Raw genomic sequence first — 18,540 nt, 5'->3', positions numbered from 1 at the left:
ATCATCTTGGCCTGACTACACTCACCTACCCTAAAGGTGGGTGGTTGTCTTCCAGTCGGTGGTTTGATTCCCGATTTCAAGTTCTCCATACGTTGATGTCTTTGAGCGAGACGCTAAACTCCACATTGTCCCACATGGAGGTCGATCGACCTTGAAACCTAGTAGGGAAATCTTACTTTTGTCTCATAAAGAAAGATCAATCAATCAAAGTTTATTTTTATAGCACTTTACAACAACACCAAGGAAGACCAAAGTGCTTCACAGAAAGATGTGCAAGAGTTTCAGGGGTGACCTGTGTCAGCGTTTTTGGAAGCTCTGTGCTACTTTTTGTAACCTTCAGAGTCTACATCGCAGGTAGGACATGGATCTTTCTCCAAACGATTCAGCCTTTAAAAGGGTGCTGTCCGACTTTATAGTTAGAAAAACTCCTAGACAATCATGCAAAGATTGTACTGTGAAATTGTCTGAAACTTTTTAAATTGCTCTCAGTTTGATTCCGGTGTATTGTGTCTCCCTGAGGTTTTTAGTGGTAAATTCTCCTGACAACTAACCCCAATCTTAACCTGACTACAACCAACTACAAAACTATTCATTTCCATTATGGTTTCCTCGATATTTATCCCCACATTGATATGAGTCAGCAATGGATCAGCGTGCAGTCAGGCAGGTTGAAGTCCCCACCAGTAGAGAAGCATGTCTTTCGGGACTTTACTTTGACTTACATTTATTTCCCACTGACTTACTCTAAAGTTAACCACTTGTCCTAACCTAACCTAATGACTGTCCTCATACAGGGACTTGCTTTTTTGGCCTACAACACCATTAAAGTCCTTATGTTGTGGGTATGTTAACAGATTTCAGTCCCCACAGCATTATTAAATACACATCCATACACACAGGCTTACTCAGACTCACACACATTCACGGTCAGAGATACGGGCCCTGGCCCCCTGGACCTCCCGGGTGATCCGCAGTGGAGCGTGTAGCCACCTGTCAATCACCAGATCTCGGCCGCCTTAAGAGAGACATTTCGTCTGGGACAACGGCAGCCCGTTCCTCCCCATACATTCTGCCTCCCCTAGCAACCATGACCGGGCGACTGAGAGGCTTTGTCCCCTCACAACAGGAGTCCACCATTGAACCCAGAAGCCCGTAGCAACCAGAATTAGAGGGTGCCAGAAAGGGGTCTTTTCTGTGAAACGGGGGTGAAAGCTCTGTTCTTGTCCCCACGTCTGGGATTCATATCACGGGCCTGAATGGTGTCCCCTCCTCCTTTTAAATGCTGGTGTAACGGAGCGTATGAAGGGGCTAGCGGTGAGCGGATAGGATCATGGTTAATCTGCTGTTCCTCTCCACTGTGGTCCGATAGGGACACTTAAGCAGCCTCTGTGGCGTGGGGAGGCCCGGAGGTACCTGCGGTGGCCTGAGCTGGAAGGTTGACCCCGCAGGTTACATACTGTGGGTTGTTGTTTTGTTTTGTTATTTTGCAGCGGTGGAAGAGGCACTGAGCTCGTTTAATTAAATCAACATTGTAAAGCTACTCAATAACAACCTGCCTTCACACCAGCACAGGGCCACAAAGATAGAATCAGCAGGCATCATTATCAGAACTGGCTCTGGAAATAAAAATAATGGCTGCTTGTAACTGATATGTTATCCCTAGCATCACTGGATTGTTTACACCATTGCAATGGTGTGTCAGCAAAAATCAGTTCCTATAATTGCTAAAGATGAGGGAGCATTAAATAGTCATGGGGCGACATACATTCATTGGTTCCCAAGATCTTAGCCGACACCAGTACCAAAATATTCCATTTAAAGGAAGTTCTGCATTCAACACACACACACACACACACACACACACGCACACACACACGCACACACACACGCACACACACACACACGCACGCACGCACGCACGCACGCACGCACGCACGCACACACACACACACGCACACACACACACACTCACACACACACGCACACACACACAAATTTATTTTAAACTGTACGATATATGAGATATTGTGAATGGTAATCACAGTGATAGAACTCATAACACAACATGTATTTGAGACATCGCTTGCCTAGTATGGAGAGATTCCTTATCATTTCTGTACAATCCTTTTATATGAGGTTTTTCGGGGTGACAAATAGTAGAAAGTATAGTATTTTGGTCCAAGATACTTGTGTATTTGCCATTGTCGGCTGCGTTGGCTGGTTCGAGGATTGGGCAACACAAAGACAGGCCAGATCCTAATGGTCAGAAAGGTTTTGAAGCTCCTGCTGAGAAATCACCTTTAGGGAAAACTGGAGCTGCACAAAACGTGAGCAGATTAAGTATAGAGAGAAAAGAGGAAGGGCTTGAATAGTTTATGAACAGATTTATAGACTCGTAGTTGCTTTCAAAAGGAGCTTTTACAGCTCTCTTTATAACAGTGTGAACATAGACCTCTGAATACAACTCTAACCCGGTGCGGATCCTTGTAACTGTAAAGTGGATTCACTGAGGTTTTACCAGAGTGACTGACACATGACCGCAAACTGGAAGATTTGAATAATGACGGGCAAACAATTCCAGCTGACATGTTGTCTATATTGAATAATGTAGAAAATAATGGGATAAAAAGCCAAATAGCCACATTGAGGTGCAGCAGCCCGACCTCCCATGACGTATTTAGTCCTGCGTTGGTCTGTACATTTTACAATGCCATGTATGGAAGATTACAAACTAATCTCAATTTACAAACAACATTGCTGGCATGCAGAGAAAACATGCTTTTTCTGGTATGTTCTTTATCATTAATGAGCGTCTCTGCGGCCCCCCCTTGTATGGGAGTATGTTTTGTGCGGCTCCCATTCTATACTGCCGTCCCACTCCCTCTTTCCCACCCTCTCCTCCTCTCCACCTGTCAATCAAAGATCATGATTGAGCCCGGATGGCAGGCAGTCAGTCACCAGCAATGGAAGTGAGGCCTCTTTCTCTGTGCGTCCCTCCCCCTTTTCATGCCCCTTTGCGTCCTCAAGTTTTTCCACCTCACCTTCCATGTGGCCTCGCTTTCTTTTTCCGCTGTACAGTGTTTGGCCTGTGGAAATCACATTTGGAAACAGACTGCTTACAAAGCAGGCTTCTTCTCTTTACATGCGGATTTCGTAATACCACGAGGCCAGGTTGCCTCACCTTCAGAGGTGAAGGCCTGGTATCATTTAAAAACAAGTCTGATGTAGTTTTAACAGGCTTCTGCATTTGCCCTTTAAGTGTCTGATGAATAAACATGAGCAGAGTTGGGGCGGGAACTGCATGGGGGTAGCATGAGAAGAGGCCTGGTTTATGTGCATGTGTGTCTGTATGTATATATGTGTGTGTATGTATATTGGGGGCTATAGTGGGTATTGGGGGAAGCCTTTCTTCTCAGCAGGGCTGCATCTCGTTTAATTGGAGCACTTGTGGCACCATTACCTCCTTTACTCAAACACGTTACTGATGACAAAAGAAAACAGCGCTAAGCCTGCCTTTGTTAGCGCCAAGACTGGATGAGGAGATGGATTCCTCGCTGCTACTCATGTGTGGGAATCATACACACTCCCACCATGAGCTGCCGCCGCCTTCAACCAATAAAATGCCATAGACAGGTGGGCAGAAGGCAGAGCACATGGACCAGCCGTCACCGGGAAAATGATGGACAGATGGGCTCCTCTTCAGATACAGAGACAGAAACTGTGTGGTGAAATTATTTTTAGCACTTGTCGGCAAAAAGGCATCACATTATTTCTATTGTTTCTCTGAGAACAAATCTGGTTCTGCAAATTTCCACCCATAAATGTGCATCAATAAATAAAAAATAAAAAAACGTCCCCTTAAAGTCAGTGTTTGACTTCACTGGGATTTCCTGATCAGTCAATTGAATACGATTGACTCCAACACATGTTTTCAGCCTGGTCAGTGACCTTGCTCCTCTGACACCCTTTGACAAAACGTGACGATTAGAAGGCAGGACTCTATTTTGTTTTTGGTCACCACAGAGTCCCGGGAGAGCAATAAGGGTGTGACCTTTACCCTTCCTTCCACCCCGCTCATGAGGGGACGCCATGAGTCCTACATGACAGAAATGAATTACTTCTAAGGTTGTTTTTTTTTATTGTTCAGTCAAGATCCTTATGATTCATTTTACGCATATAATGCCTAAAGTGATAACATGCATTAAAAAAAAAGAATACAAGATGTTTCAAATCATACTGCTATTAATAGTACTTTATTAATAATTGTTGATGAATTTTAAAAATTACAGCACATTTAAACTTCTTAAGACAGTATGACAATTTTAGTGTAGAATGAATAGCTGTAAGAATATCAGCTTTTGACACAGTGATTCATTTTAACTTTAAAAATGCAGACAGAAATATCCCATAACACTTCAGTTCACCTTCCTCTTTTCACCAATCAAAACATAAATTTCAATAATTGAAACATTAAAATCATTAAAAACAACTCTGTGTTGATTTATTTTTGTTAAAAAGTCTGTGAGCACACATCAGCAGAAGCTGGCGTACAGCTTCACATTTGCAGTGTGTTACAGAACATTTGTTTGTGAGCTTATGTTGTGATTTTGGATTATTAATCGGGAGTTCAATGTAAAGTGTTACCAAAATATTTCCATACCATAGCAGAACAGTTCAAAACTTTTCTTTCACGGCTCTTTATTTAATTATCTGATGAAGTTCACAATCAGTAACACGATAAATAAGCCATAAAAAAAATCTCAAGGAAGAAACAAAACAAATCTATGCAGCTAAAACACAGAAAAAGCTAAACATACCTGAAACTATGTGCACTCTCTTCAAACCTGTTATGTTATATTGATCAAGAAGTTTGAGCAGGAAGAATAGAAAGTGGTAAATCCTAAAAGTGCAATAGTTTTTAAAGCAAACATAACACAAATGAGAATTGATTTTTGTTTGTGTTTCTATCTTTTGTATTGAGGTTTTCAGTCATTACTTGTTGATTTGTGTGAAATAAGAGAAACATTTAGTTGTTTTTCAAGTTACCCTTCTGTCAATGTTAAAGTCTCTACTTATCCCAAGAAAACCTCCCTGAATAAATAATATAACAAACTCAATATAAGTTAATTAAATTGGAAAAATAAATGCTGAAAACAAAGCATGCATTCCATCAGGATTTGTACATTTAGTCTATATTTGCAACGTAGCTAACCAAACTGTTAAAGGCAGGGTGAGGCTGAATAACCTGTTAGTGTGTATACATCCTAACAATTTCACTTTGTTTTCACTGGTGGGAAATAATTATATCAAAGAAAAAATTCTGTCCAGCAGGAAAATTCAAGGCACAAATGATGAACCATTTGTGTTGGAAGTCCAGTGTCAGTTCTGCTCCACTGTGAAATTTGACTCCGCTCTGGGAAAACAAAAATACATCATATAATGGGGGGGACGACAGAATTTCATTGGCATCGGTTATACAAAGTAATTGTTTACAAATAAATTGAAGAGGCCTAAATTAAATAACTGATTTTAAAATGATTATTTTAAAAAAATCATATTGGGCTGGTAGATGTTTCTGTGTTTATCCCGTCTTGTAATCACAGTTCAGAGGATCACACTGCAATCGAGACCTGTTTACTTAATCTGTTTACTTAATCTGCCTGGGTCCATTACACATTTTGACAAAGAGTATCATTTTTATTTCCAGTGTAAACAGGATTTCTGTTGCAGGCCCCCAAGGTGACTTTGAAGAGCCAAGCACGTGGAGGTGCCCTGTGAATCCCCTATCAACAAACAGCACAGGTGAGCTTTACCTAGAAGCCCTGAGCTCACAATGTGCTGTCAGCACCTCACCGTCAGGACCACACTGTATCTCTCTGGTTGTCATGATGTCGTCAACCACATCCTCATTTTGTGTTCAGACTATAAGCAACACCACCAAAAGCTATTCTCAACAAAGGAAACAGGAGTTACTGCGAGCCACAGAAAGGCTGTGGTCCTGGATTGGGCTCTGCTGCCATCTAGAGGACACTGGATGCAAACCAGTTCTCGCCAACAAAGACAGTGGCAGCATGGTGTGTGTGTTTGGTGTGAGAATGACAAGTCTCCAAGCGTGTGAAACATCAATAAATAAAAGAGATACTTACATATCTTTGTTCTGCATGTGGTTGTTGTACCGTGGGATTGGTTGAAGGCTCTCCTCGTCCTCTGGCAGCTGCAATTACAAAATAAACACTGTGATCTCACGATGATCTTGCAAAACGTTTTTCAGCAAACTGTGACATTTTAGCTTTACATTTTTGTGCTAAGCATTTTGTTTATGTAAAGCATGGGCTTGTGAAATGTTTCTGACTGAAAAGAGCAAGAACCTGCATCGCAAATGTGCTCAAATTATGTGAATTTCGAGGCTAAATAATCCCTGCTATGCATAGTAGCTATGCATGTAATTCTTTAAAGATACCCCTCGTTCATTCTGTGCATCTTCACCATGTCTGAGTTCAGATTTGATATATTTTATAGTTTCCTGTCTCTGCATGTTTCAACCTTTTGATTGCGACAAATCATTTCTCACCTCCCAGTAGGGCTCGTCATCAAAGCAGTTGTCATCTGCAGGATCTCCCCAGATAGGTAATCTTAAAATAAAACCTGATGAGAAGAACACAAATACATTCATAACCATAACACACTGTCACGTGGCGTGAACACCTCTATTTAACACAGCACTATCACGATAATTAGATATATGCTGTGGCGGAGTGGTGGGTGTTTGATAAATCTTGCTGTGGTGTAGTTCCTTACCAACAAGGATGCCTCCTCCTACACCGAAGCAGATGGCCACACAGATGCCGGCTGCCTGGTGACCACCTTGTCTTGTGGGTACCATGTTTTCAAATTCACCCTCAAAGTCGAAAGTGTTAATTAACCTTAGAAACAAAAAAGAGGGACCACAGTGTGATGTTCTTTAGAGATTACGCACTGGTTCTTGAGACTACCTGATTTTTACTGACTCTGTCTATTTTGTGTATGTCAGTGTGTTTTCTGGGGACAGTAAAACTAGATAAAGCTATTTTTGTCATTAAAGATAGCTTTAATCAACTATATTTAAAAAGTGAAGGTGCCATAACTGCTGCTTATAGGTTTTCCTCACACTAATGTGAAAAACTCACCCCTCAGCGCCATAAACAGATTCTGATGCAGCTGCAGCAGTGATGGCCCCCACAATCCCACCTATAACTCCCGGCATGGCGTGGAGGTTGTGGATTCCACAGGTGTCTTGAATCTTCAAGTGTTTCTCCATGAACGGCTGAAAGAGACATGGGAGGTTGCTGCCGTGTTTACTGAAACTATTTCAACACATACAAGAGAAGACTTGAAAGAACCTCCAACATGGATGCAGAAATTCAAAAAAGGGGTAAACATGCAGCACCTAGTGTTAGTTAGATTTATGTGCACATAAAGCTAAATTGACGCGGCTCACTTTAGTAACATAGTGAAAGGAGAAACGTTTCGTACTGTGAGGTAGATATATCCGAGTGTGGAGACAATGCCGCAGCAGAACCCGACAATGAGAGCGCCGTAGGGCATCAACATGAACTCTGCAGCTGTTCCCACCGCAACACCTCCAGCCAGTGTGGAGTTCTGGATGTGAACCTGAGAAACAGGTGCACACAAACAGTTCATGTTTTTACTGAGAGAGAAAAGAATCAACTGAAGTGTTGGGTAACACAAAAGCTACTTTTTCCTGGAGTGAGATAAAAGACATGAAGGCCACGATGTGGTAAGATCATGCTGTGTTCTTCCATATTTACAAATATACACAGACGTGGTCGTCTCAATGTCTGGTTTCTACCATGTCTAGTTTTCCATGTTTCTGGAAGAGGCTTGAAATGGCCACTGTTGTGAGCACGGTGGAGGCCAAGGCCAGGTACGTGTTGATGGCTGCTCTGTGTTGCCCGTCCCCGTGATCTGTGATCGCTGAGTTGAAGCTGGGCCAGAACATCCACAGGAAGAGGGTGCCTGTGGAGAAAAGCAGGGTGCACATGAGCTGACCTCAGGCACACAATGCCCTGAATCCAAAGTAGTCCTCTACAACACTATGTGGAGTTGAACTGGACTCACCAATCATTGCAAATACGTCTGAATGATAAACAGAGCCCTGCAGACGACCGCTCTGGTCCAGACTTGGTCGATAAAGCATCCATGATATGGAAAGACCATAATAACCTCCAAATGTGTGGATCACCATAGAGCCTCCTGCATCTTTGGCCTTGAAATATGACAGTATGATTACATTAGGTACACGAACAAATGATATCAAAAGACTGACTTAAAAATGATCAATTCAATATGATTTTGAGCATAATGTTATATTTCGTGGCAGTGGAAATTGCAAGACCTCTTTGAGGTAACTACATAGAAAACAATCTACCATGAGTATTCATCACGAGTTAGTAAATATCCAGAAGCAAAGTGAGATCGTATTTACTTCACAAGTTTTATTTCTTCCCTGTGTTGGCTTACATAAGTAGTGATAATGTTGTTTGTCAATTGTCTGTGTGTGATGAATTTGAGCAAACTGGAACTTTCCCAACTTTACTAGCTTCTGGATATACAGTATTTACATCTAACAATCAGTAGCCAATTACTTCTTTCTACCTTATTTGTCCATTACATTTTCTCATTGAAAGCAGAATCGGAATTGTTTATACCCCTGCTGTGTTGAATGGGAAAAACATGATAATAAATTGCTGCTGAGCAACTGTCAAATAGCATCAATCAATAAACTCACATGTATGAGGTCCAGGATTATGTATTCCTCCACAGCAAAGAGTGTGATCCCAAATAAAGTCAAAACCAATAGCTGGACGGGACTGACTTTACCCAGAACTGCCCCATAGGCAATTAAGCAGCCAGCGACACAGAAATCAGCATTGATCAGGCTGAGGAGGGAAAAGAGCAAAACGTTGAGGACATACTGTAGCTGCATGGCCACAATTAATCATCTGTACAAACAAAATGCAAAACCAAGTTATTAGTTGAGCAAACACTTATTCTATCATCAGACTCTCCACATCTGCTTGATCCCATGGCAAGAAGTAGTAGTTGTTTCAAAGCGGACCTTACCCTAAATGTTTCACATTAAAGTAAACGTTTGAATTCAAATAGCACAGTGGTTGACACAGTGGTTGAATGGATAGCGCACACACACACACACACACACACACACACACACACACACACACACACACACACACACACACACACACACACACACACACACACGTCTTGGTTTGAATTGGGTTGCGGCCCTCTCTCTGTGGAGTTTGCATGTTCACCCCATGCGTGTTTCTGGCTTCTACAGTTTCCTTCCACAGACCAACACACAGTTTCAGTTAACCTTACTCTCATACCCATTGAAGGACTGGTGACCAAACCAGGGTTCACTTTATCCTCTTTTTTAGTCAGCTGGGATCAAACTTTGATTGGATAAAGCACAATAGAAGACTGATGGATGGACTTAAATATTTGCTGACATATTTGTGACAATTTAAAGCTCAGCTGCTACTTAAAGCAGAGTGGGCTTCTAAACATTGCGAGTGTTGCATTTTAAGATTTACACTGTTGAAATTTACACCACAGTTCCCCTTTATCATTATATTGGGACTTATTATCAATATATAAAAGGAAGGCTTGCCAGAAATCCTCTTCACAAATCATACTCTAAGAATGATTGTTTCCATTAACATGGCAGTCTGTTCACCTTCCAAACAAACTGTATTTTGTGGGATTGAGCCAAAACAAAATTAGCAAAAATGTTTCTGCATGTTTTTGTGAGATGAACAACTAAATGAAACAAACAACAACAAAAATAACACAGAATCACATGATCTAACAATGAATGACGATAATTACTTTTCAACTCCTATTTTGATCTTCCCATCAGTGTAGTCCAGTGAGTGGAACCAGCCCTGCATCAGCAGCGCCCACTGGAGGCCAAAAGCAGCGATGAGGAAGTTGAAGCCCACGGCGCCAAAGCTGTACCTCTTCAGAAAGGTCATCAGGAAGCCAAATCCAACAAAGATCATCACGTGGACATCTTGGAAACCTGAGAGAAAAACACCATCAAGACAGCGATGAGGATTTGGAGTTGAAAAAGAGGAGGGTACGAGCTGGATTGGAGCCCAGACTCCACCCAAATTATTATCATTATCATTGTTGTTGTTGTTGTTGTTGTTGTAGTAGTAGTAGTAGTAGTAGTAGTAGTAGTAGTAGTAGTAGTAGTAGTAGTAGTTGTTGTTGTTGTTGTTGTTGTTGTTGTTGTTGTTGTCATTTTAACAATACACACTAGAAATGAATATTTTTGGAATATCAAATCCGAGTCTATTGGACCCCCAGATATTAAATGTGATTTTATCCTTGTCTCATGCCTTTGTATTGTTGTTCTACATTTTGTTTATAGTTGTTGTCCCTCGGCCTGCAAACACACAACTCACAACCTTCAGAGCCGACTCACAGTTATATGTGTTTGTTTGTTGTGTGCGGAGACTTATTGGGCGTGAGAGAGTTTCAGCTTTTGTGAGCAACAGTAGCAAATAGGAGTGAGTACAAGAGAGGAAACAGGAACAGGTCTGTGTCCACAGTCCAAAAGAAGCATTGGGCAGTGGGTGGGTGTCTGGGGCCACACAATGCCCCACATCACCAATCGTTGCAGCCTGTGAGCCAAACATCAATGCATTGTTGGTTTCACATGTTATAACAAGAAGAAAGACATTGTTACAAAATGTCATTATTGTTTTATATTTAATTGCTTTGTAAGTACAGTACAGAAATTGACATTGAGCTAAAAATAGATGTGCTTTTAGAACCCATAATTCTGACATATCATTATGGAAGAAATAATATGTTACAATTAGACCCCCTGGTATTGGAAAAAAAGAAGTTCCGTGGTCCTCACAATCCTCAAAGTTGCCCATCTCCGGGTATTTCTGAGTCACAGGAATGTTTCAATAAAGTTTACAACTCATCCTCCCATTTGCTCTATTTGATTCAGTACTTGGTTCATTCTATAAAAGCTCAAATATATGAGGAATAAAATCTGTTCATGAATTATTAATTGTGACCCTTTGAAGTACCATTGGCTGTATACCCGAGGGGAAAAAAACTATGTGTAATTGCTGCATTCTTCTCAATCAAATGATCTATTTTATATGTATATTAACTAAAACCACACACATATAAGTGGTGCTGCTTAACAGAGGAGAAACACTTATCTACTGACACTTTGCTCTTGTATCAGTGTAGGTAACGTTCGGTCAGACGACAGTGGAAAATCATGAAATAGCAGATTCATGTATTTACTGTCACTTGTGGGTTATACAGTGATATGTTTTTAGGATACAGAGTCATGTCAGGGTACCTGTACAGCCCATGTTTACAATCTGAAACAGAGCCAAGGCAACCTAACATAAGTGGAGCCTTCAATTTCATTCCGGATTAGCTGTCCCATTTTTAAACATTTTTATTTCTATTTTTAACTTTTTCACTTTATGAAATGTGCAGAAAAGCTGGGAAATGAGGATAAGACATACACGCAACATTGTAATGAATTAAATTGAATTATTGCGGTCACCAATTCTAATTAGTATTTTTTATTAATTACATTTACTTTCAAACTGACCAGGAATATAGAAGAACCTTTGTTATGGAACTGCTGTAAAAGTTCCTCAAGATCATTGGGAATGAAGTACTAGACGAACAACATTAGGCTCTACCTTTTCCTCTCGTAAACATCAACTGGAGAATAACCTGTGGGAATTGTTTTTTCCATGACACACACATTGACCACAAGGAGAAAACTCAGACACCAACAACAGTCAGCCTGTATTGTTTACAATACAAAAGTGCATGACACGTCTCAGGGTACAATAGGTTTCCACTCCGTTGTGAAACACTATAGTTTTCACGAAAACACAAACAACCAACTGCAGCATAAACTTTGTTACCCAAGAGTGGATGCATTTTTTTTTTAATTTTTTTTTTATTTCAGCCAAAAAGGATTCAGACTTCAAACAACACAGATGGCCGATATTGTCCTCGAAAACAAGGCCAGGCGACTTTAAGCTGAGCTGCTTTTGACTTCCGACACCAAACTGTGTCAGAACAAACATTTATCATCTGACACTTAACACCACATCTGAGATGGGCTCATGATAGCCTGACATTGAGACCATGGGGATAGTGGACAGACATCCACAACCACACCTATACAACATACACTCTCTCAGACACAAGGACAGACACCCACAATCCTCTAATCTCAAACAAACTGGATAGGTTTTAAGTAGTTCTCTTCCACACTAACATGTAAATGTTGACATTTCAGTCATCGTTAAACTGGAAAAGTCTCAAGGGAGTCAAGTCTCTGAGGGAAATATGCACCTGCGGGTGTGATATGCATGTCAGCAGTGGAGTGGCAATATGAAGGTCAGCACAATCTGAAGACGACCATCCACTTGGCAACAAAAAGGAGATGCAAATTGCTGAAAAGTATAGCACTTGGTAAAATGCTATATATTATTGAGAAAGTTACCACTGTCTGGATGTGTTTACAGGTTTAAGTACTGCCATGAAAACAGACCAAGAAGAAAAAGTGATAATCAAAGTAAATGAGAAGTAGATGCAATGAAAGGAAGTCACTTACTTGGATATCTGAAGTAGAAGTCATTCTCAATGTCAGATATGTTTTTCTTTTTTCTGTACTCTATCCAGTGTGTGTCTGCTTCCTCATTGTATCGGATGAATACTCCAAACAAGATGATCATTGCAGTTTGCCACACAAAGCAAACTGCTGGGAGACTCATACGAACGTTGGTGTTTTTGGTACGGTCACAAAGGTCCCTGAAGCTCTGAACAGCGCCCATTCTTTCTAATTTCTTCCTTTTTTAGTTTAGAGGTACGGGAATTCCCAAGCAGGTGAGTTAGTCTACGAAGCCTCCCTCCTCAACAATGACACAACATGTCAACGGCATGAGCATCTTCAGTTTAAGATGGGGGTCTGCTTTCAGGACACTCCTACAGCCACTCCCTCCAAGCTGCACATAGAAGGGAGCAGACTCTCTGTGCTTGGGAAAACGCCAACCGTGTGCTTATAATTTTCATATTTTCAATATGTTTGACATTTATACTTTAAACACAGATGCAAGCAACAATGAATGAATGTAATGTCCAACTGAAATTGTCTGATCACACATAGTGAAATCGTGCTTCTTATCCTGGTCAAACAGGAGAAACGTGACATTTACAAAGACATCTCGTGCTTGTTTGCTTTGTTTAAGTCGCACTTGACTGTGATCGACTGGATCTGGAGCACAGATAGCCATGTCTTGTAGTCAGAGGGTGGTGAAAGTCTCATCTCCTCTGAACAGAGGTGCTCCTGTGAAGCATTAACTGTAAATAATGCGCATACACGCAGGGCCCCATTAGAAAAGATGCACGACAGGTTTGACTGAGTCAACCATCACCGACTCAAGGCAAGAGGTCCAAGGCAGAGACGAAGGTCCAGTTCACTTTTCCTGTCTTTTTTCAAAAACACAAGTTCATATCTCATCTCCAGAAATTACAAAGAAACTATCCAACATGACAAAATATGATGAAACTGTTTAATAATTGGGAACATTATGTTAATATTTTATTTGTGAACAATGATAGATTTAATAAAGCTCATATTGCTGCAGTTGTTTTATATTGTGAGAATCTTGTTAACTATCTAAAGATAATGGAATAGCTCACTTATTTACTTTTTATATCCATTATATTTATTATGAGCATGATTAACTCAATTTGAAGCGTAAAAATGAACATGACTGCCAATTGTCAAATATTACAATTTGACTACTTTCTTACAGAATCAACTCTTCTCGGTCTTAAATAAAGAACTGAGTGCAGTAAAAATTCCTTGAAGAGCAATCATCATATACTGCATTTTTATTAAATTCATGCATACTTCTTATACGTTCATCTGTCCCCATAGCATGTCACTGACATCGTGCATCTCTTCCCTGTGGCGTGTGCTTCCTCTTTTCCATACTTCCTTACAAAATCAGTGAAACGAGAAGTGTGTTGTCTTTGCTTCTTACATTGATTAAATCTGCAGTGTGTTGTTCAGCTTGCTGTGAGATGCCAACTTGTTTGTTGCTTTCCCATCCTCTACTACCCCCCTAACCCTGGGGCATTAAACTCATTTCAGCCAAGAGGACACATATAGCCCAATTTCAGAGTGAGCTGGACAAGTAAAATGGCAGTATAATACGGTAATCTCTTAGTAATACTACTTTGTCAACGAGGTAGATATATGCCTGCGTATTCTATTTTGTATGTAACACCACATTCAGCTGTGAATAAATTATAAATTAGTTATGAAAACATTCCAGTCAATGTCTTATTTGTAATTTTTTACTTTTCTAGCCGGCCAGATTGGATCCTCTTTAGGCCCACTGGCCTTATTCATGTTTGCTCAGGTGGAATAGTCCTTATTTTCTTCTCTCCTATAATCTCTTTTTTGTCAGTCGATGAAATGCTTATGTTACGGTGCTTTGTAAATAAAACTGAATTTAAATAAAACTTTTGGGACATTTTGAAAATGCACAAAAAAGAAAAAGAAGAAAAAAAAGAAAGAGCCACGAAACCTGCAAATGTTACTTGGAGAAAAATTATCTCAACACATACATGGTGTACTGCGCTCACAGTCTCATTAAAATAAATGAGCGGGTCCTTACGCTCACCGATCACAGATTCCTTGGTGATGTCAGTCTGGCAGATGATGTCCTCTTCAGAGACGACGTGCTGCCTTGATATACACACGCCAATGGCAGGACTCCATCCACAGACTCAATGTCATTTTAGGAACTCCTTAACAACATAAAGACATGCGCAGACAGTTTATTTGACTGCCGGTGTTTCATTTTCCACTTGTCCTTTATCTCAGCAAGTAAAAACTTTAAGGCTGGGCAGCAACTAATGATGACATGAATAACCAATTAATCGATCAAATCTTTATCTTGATAATTCAATGGATTGGATTTTTCTTTTTTTTTTAAAAACACACATTTTCAGTCTCTGACTCTTTGTCATGAAAATAAAACATTTGGACTGGCAAAGCAAATAAATGCAAAAAAAACCAATAAAAAATTATTATTTCACTATTTTGTTAAAATTATACTAAATAAATGAATTAAATTAATGCTTGCACCAAAAAAACAAACAAAAATAATGAAACGAGCATCGACAGAGGCTCATGCCAGTTATGATCATGTTGATGGGGCCTTCATTCAGGACAGCCGCTTGTCGCAGTGTACATGTGGGCTCTGTATTGATTTTTCTGATTAAACTTAAAGCTGAATAATTCAGTTCTAATTATCGTGTAAAAGTTTATTCGTTAAACAGTCTGAAGTTAACTGAACTGAAATAAACATGCAGACGTGCTCGATTATCGCCACGAAGCAGCTAAGACATGAACAGCAACATCAGGGGAGCTACAGGCTGTTGCAACTGATGTACCGGCGAGGCCGCCGTCTTGAAAGGGTCCCGCTACACCTCCAGTCAATTCACTGACGTCTGAATAGTGACATTTAATACACAGAAAGCACCTAAAGCCTGGAATCCAAGTCTGTGTTTCATTTACTCTCACAGTGCTGCTGGTATTATTAGTGATTCACTATTTACACAACACTCCTGCTGAATTCTCCCTTTTTCTGTTTGCTAAACAGGAACATCTGAATTTATCTGCCTGCATTACTTGTGATAACAAGTCAAAGTGTCAAATTTCAAATAAAAGGCTACTGAACAAAAAAAAAAATTCCCCCAAAATTTGCTGTGTTACTCGACAATTCCTTAAATAACAATGCGCACTAATTCACAAATTTAAGAAATTACGTTAGTGACAGCTGTCCACCGCATTTGAGCTTCTGCTGAAGTGTAACCACAAATAAACTGAGTTGATATACATTTACTGAGTGAAATACACTGACTAATCTTTAGCATTCATCAGAGGGACAGCTACGGCTGAGCGGTTTAGAGAGGAAGCTGGAGAGGCAGCGTCAAGATGGCTTGTGTGTTGAGGACATATTGGACAAAGGATGATGCAGATAGTTCTGCCAAGCAGAACAAGAGGAAGACTTTGTTGAAGGAGGACATGGAGACGGTTGTTGGAACAGTAGAAGAGGTGAGATAGAGGCAGATGATCTGCTGTGGCAGCCACTGAAGAGATGGACGCCATAACAAAGATGGTGAACATAATTAAAGACGCACCAACACATTGATTCATTTGCACATACAAGATAGTTTTCAATCTCTTTATTCCTTGGTGGAGGCTTTGAAAATGGTTGACGCGATAGTTCCGTGCATATTGAGTGGTATATTGAGGCCAAGTGTGATCTGACAATCCCTTACAACATAAACAAACTCACAATCCAGTCTCTACCTTTTAGATATTAATGGCACCGAAAAGAGATCGTAAACTAAACAAATGATTCAACTTCAACACATCACCTAACACACCTCCCCGGATTGTTTTTGCACTATAAACACAATAAATGATCAACAAGCTGCAGCTCCAACCTATAAAACTCCTCCTCAGGCAGAAGATACATCTGTATTATATCAGTAACGTCTTTCTCAGTTGTGAGCTCATAGTCCTTCTTGTTCTTGAATGGTAAATGTCCCGCCAGCTCACAAAGAGCCACGTTGAAAGCCGATTCCTCTTTGGCACCAAAACAAGACAGCCTGGGCCAAACAGCGATACGCACACCTTTTCTCAAACAGCTATGCTTCTCACGTTGTACGTCTGGGGAGCATCCTCTTGTCAAAAACATGTTGTGGGCGATGTTTTTCGCGACGAGAAAGTCAGTGGCATGACAGATAGCTTTAGAAACTGCCTCGACGTGCTCTGCCTCCGCGTAAAACAAAAATCCCGCCGGGAAGGTCAGCAGGCGGTGAAATCCTTTGGCTGGGACTAAAGCCTTGGTTGGCACGGACTCTATCTTCAGCTCGTGGTCAAGGTAATATCCATGAAGATGCAGGTGATTGACAGAAGCGAAGGCGCCGAGGCTGTTGAACCCCACACGAAAAGCAGGGTCTGAACTCAGGAGCACAGATTCGATCCCGACCTGGATGGCAAACCTTGTGAGGATCTGTGGGAGACAGCGTGGGGGATCGGGAACAAAGAGACAATGTCCAAACTCCAAAGGACTCACATTGACCAATACAACCATCCTGCAGGGTGGAGTCAACTCTCCACTGTCAGACACGTCATCTGATCCCCTAATCATCTCACATACTATTTCATCTGGGTTGATTTTATTAAAATTAAATTGCTTGGCATTGAACTCCTGTTGAACACTCAGTATCTCCTGAGGCTTTCTCCTCACTACTCCTCTCTGAATATTCAGTTGCGCCACAAAGCCAAGCGGTCCAGGCAGGATACGAGTTTGAAGTTCACACAGGGGGTACCGGAAAAGACCCTTCTTCATTCTGTCGGTCCAACCGGCCTTAATGGTTACATCAAACTTGCTGGGTGCCGATGTCACAGCGGGATCATTTCCACTCCACGGGCACACATCGGTGACAAAGTCCTTGAGGCTGTAGACGAACTGGAGTGGCATGCTTGGATCTGTTTGTGAACAGGGAGGCAAAAAAATCAGAGGTAACTACATTATTCCTGAGAAGTTATCTAGTTCACATTAACAATTCAAAGTTAAATTTGAAATAAAAAAGATTTGTAGCCTCAATGATTATGAATCATTTTGGTACAAGTGCGCATTCACAATTTGTCTTGGGCAGTCTGCATTAAATCGTTTTGGCCTTCAAGTTTTCTCACTCTGTCCTAAATTATCCAGAGGTGTAAACGTGCAATTGTGTGTCTCTGTCATTCCTGATATGAACCAGTAAGCTGTGGATACAGAACATGGATGGACCATAACTAAGACAATAATACAGAATATGAAAACAGACTGAAATGTTTCTATAGAAGTGTGCTGAACAAAAACAAATTATAAAGGTTTGACAATAGAGTTCATTGCAGTCATTCAGTAAGTGGCATCCTGCTGACTCATCAGAGACACGACACTATTCTTCTAGATATGATCAGAGACTTTCTTTATTGATAAGCTATTGATTTATGTAGCGTATGTATGGGGGAAATGGTCTATCATATTCACCAAACTCTCAGGGTGAAGGTTGCCTTGTGACGAGTTGTTTCGTTGACAGAAAGTTGACCGCTCCAGACACATGCTTACCGTTTAAAACATGTATGCTTGTTTGTCGGAAACGTTTCAAAATGCTCACCTCTTAAGATTCAAATCTCCTCCATGCCACTATCTGGAAGATAACTGCAGATTATACACCCGTTGAAAAGGTTTGGCTTTCTTTCATTTTATAATACACCCGCTGTACACAGCCTGAATGAACGTTTCCGCTGGTGTTTAGAATTAACTGGCTTCCCTATTAACTGGTGACCGACTTCCTTTAACCCCCATCGTTGTGGCT

The 18,540-nt window shown here is 40.8% G+C and overlaps 2 protein-coding genes across 2 annotated transcripts; both read right to left on the bottom strand.

Moving 5' to 3' along the window:
• Window positions 1-4,117: 4,117 nt before the first annotated feature.
• rhcgb (Rh family, C glycoprotein b) lies at window positions 4,118-13,048 on the bottom strand. Its single transcript, XM_080475252.1, has 11 exons — window positions 12,701-13,048; window positions 9,913-10,105; window positions 8,789-8,939; window positions 8,119-8,266; window positions 7,850-8,016; window positions 7,513-7,650; window positions 7,167-7,303; window positions 6,799-6,923; window positions 6,572-6,645; window positions 6,147-6,214; window positions 4,118-5,413 (listed from the first exon to the last, which is right to left on the bottom strand). The coding sequence occupies exons 1-11, from the start codon at window positions 12,918-12,920 to the stop codon at window positions 5,380-5,382; spliced, it is 1,455 nt and encodes a 484-aa protein (XP_080331378.1). The 5' UTR covers window positions 12,921-13,048; the 3' UTR covers window positions 4,118-5,379.
• A 3,270-nt stretch (window positions 13,049-16,318) lies between these two features.
• gdpgp1 (GDP-D-glucose phosphorylase 1) lies at window positions 16,319-18,471 on the bottom strand. The gene is made up of 2 exons (XM_080474978.1): window positions 18,340-18,471; window positions 16,319-17,665 (listed from the first exon to the last, which is right to left on the bottom strand). The coding sequence occupies exon 2, from the start codon at window positions 17,655-17,657 to the stop codon at window positions 16,575-16,577; it is 1,083 nt and encodes a 360-aa protein (XP_080331104.1). The 5' UTR covers window positions 17,658-17,665; window positions 18,340-18,471; the 3' UTR covers window positions 16,319-16,574.
• Window positions 18,472-18,540: the final 69 nt, after the last annotated feature.

The sequence above is a fragment of the Lipophrys pholis genome (genome assembly GCF_963383615.2).
Source record: "Lipophrys pholis genome assembly, chromosome: 11".
Lineage (NCBI taxonomy): Eukaryota > Metazoa > Chordata > Actinopteri > Blenniiformes > Blenniidae > Lipophrys > Lipophrys pholis.
The sequence above is the reverse complement of the archived record's forward strand: the minus strand, read 5'-3'. Positions and strand labels throughout refer to the sequence as shown.

What these genes read in the sequence shown, in the direction of transcription:
- rhcgb (XM_080475252.1), bottom strand. Translation starts at nt 12,920, where the DNA reads ATGGGCGCTGTTCAGAGCTTCAGGGACCTTTGTGACCGTACCAAAAAC. An exon ending in ATCAAAATAGGAGTTGAAAA is followed by an intron (nt 8,940 to 9,912) that starts GTAATTATCGTC and finishes TTCCCTCCTCAG; the next exon opens with CCTGATCAATGCTGATTTCT. An exon ending in AACATGGAAAACTAGACATG is followed by an intron (nt 7,651 to 7,849) that starts GTAGAAACCAGA and finishes CCTGTTTCTCAG; the next exon opens with GTTCACATCCAGAACTCCAC.
- gdpgp1 (XM_080474978.1), bottom strand. Translation starts at nt 17,657, where the DNA reads ATGCCACTCCAGTTCGTCTACAGCCTCAAGGACTTTGTCACCGATGTG.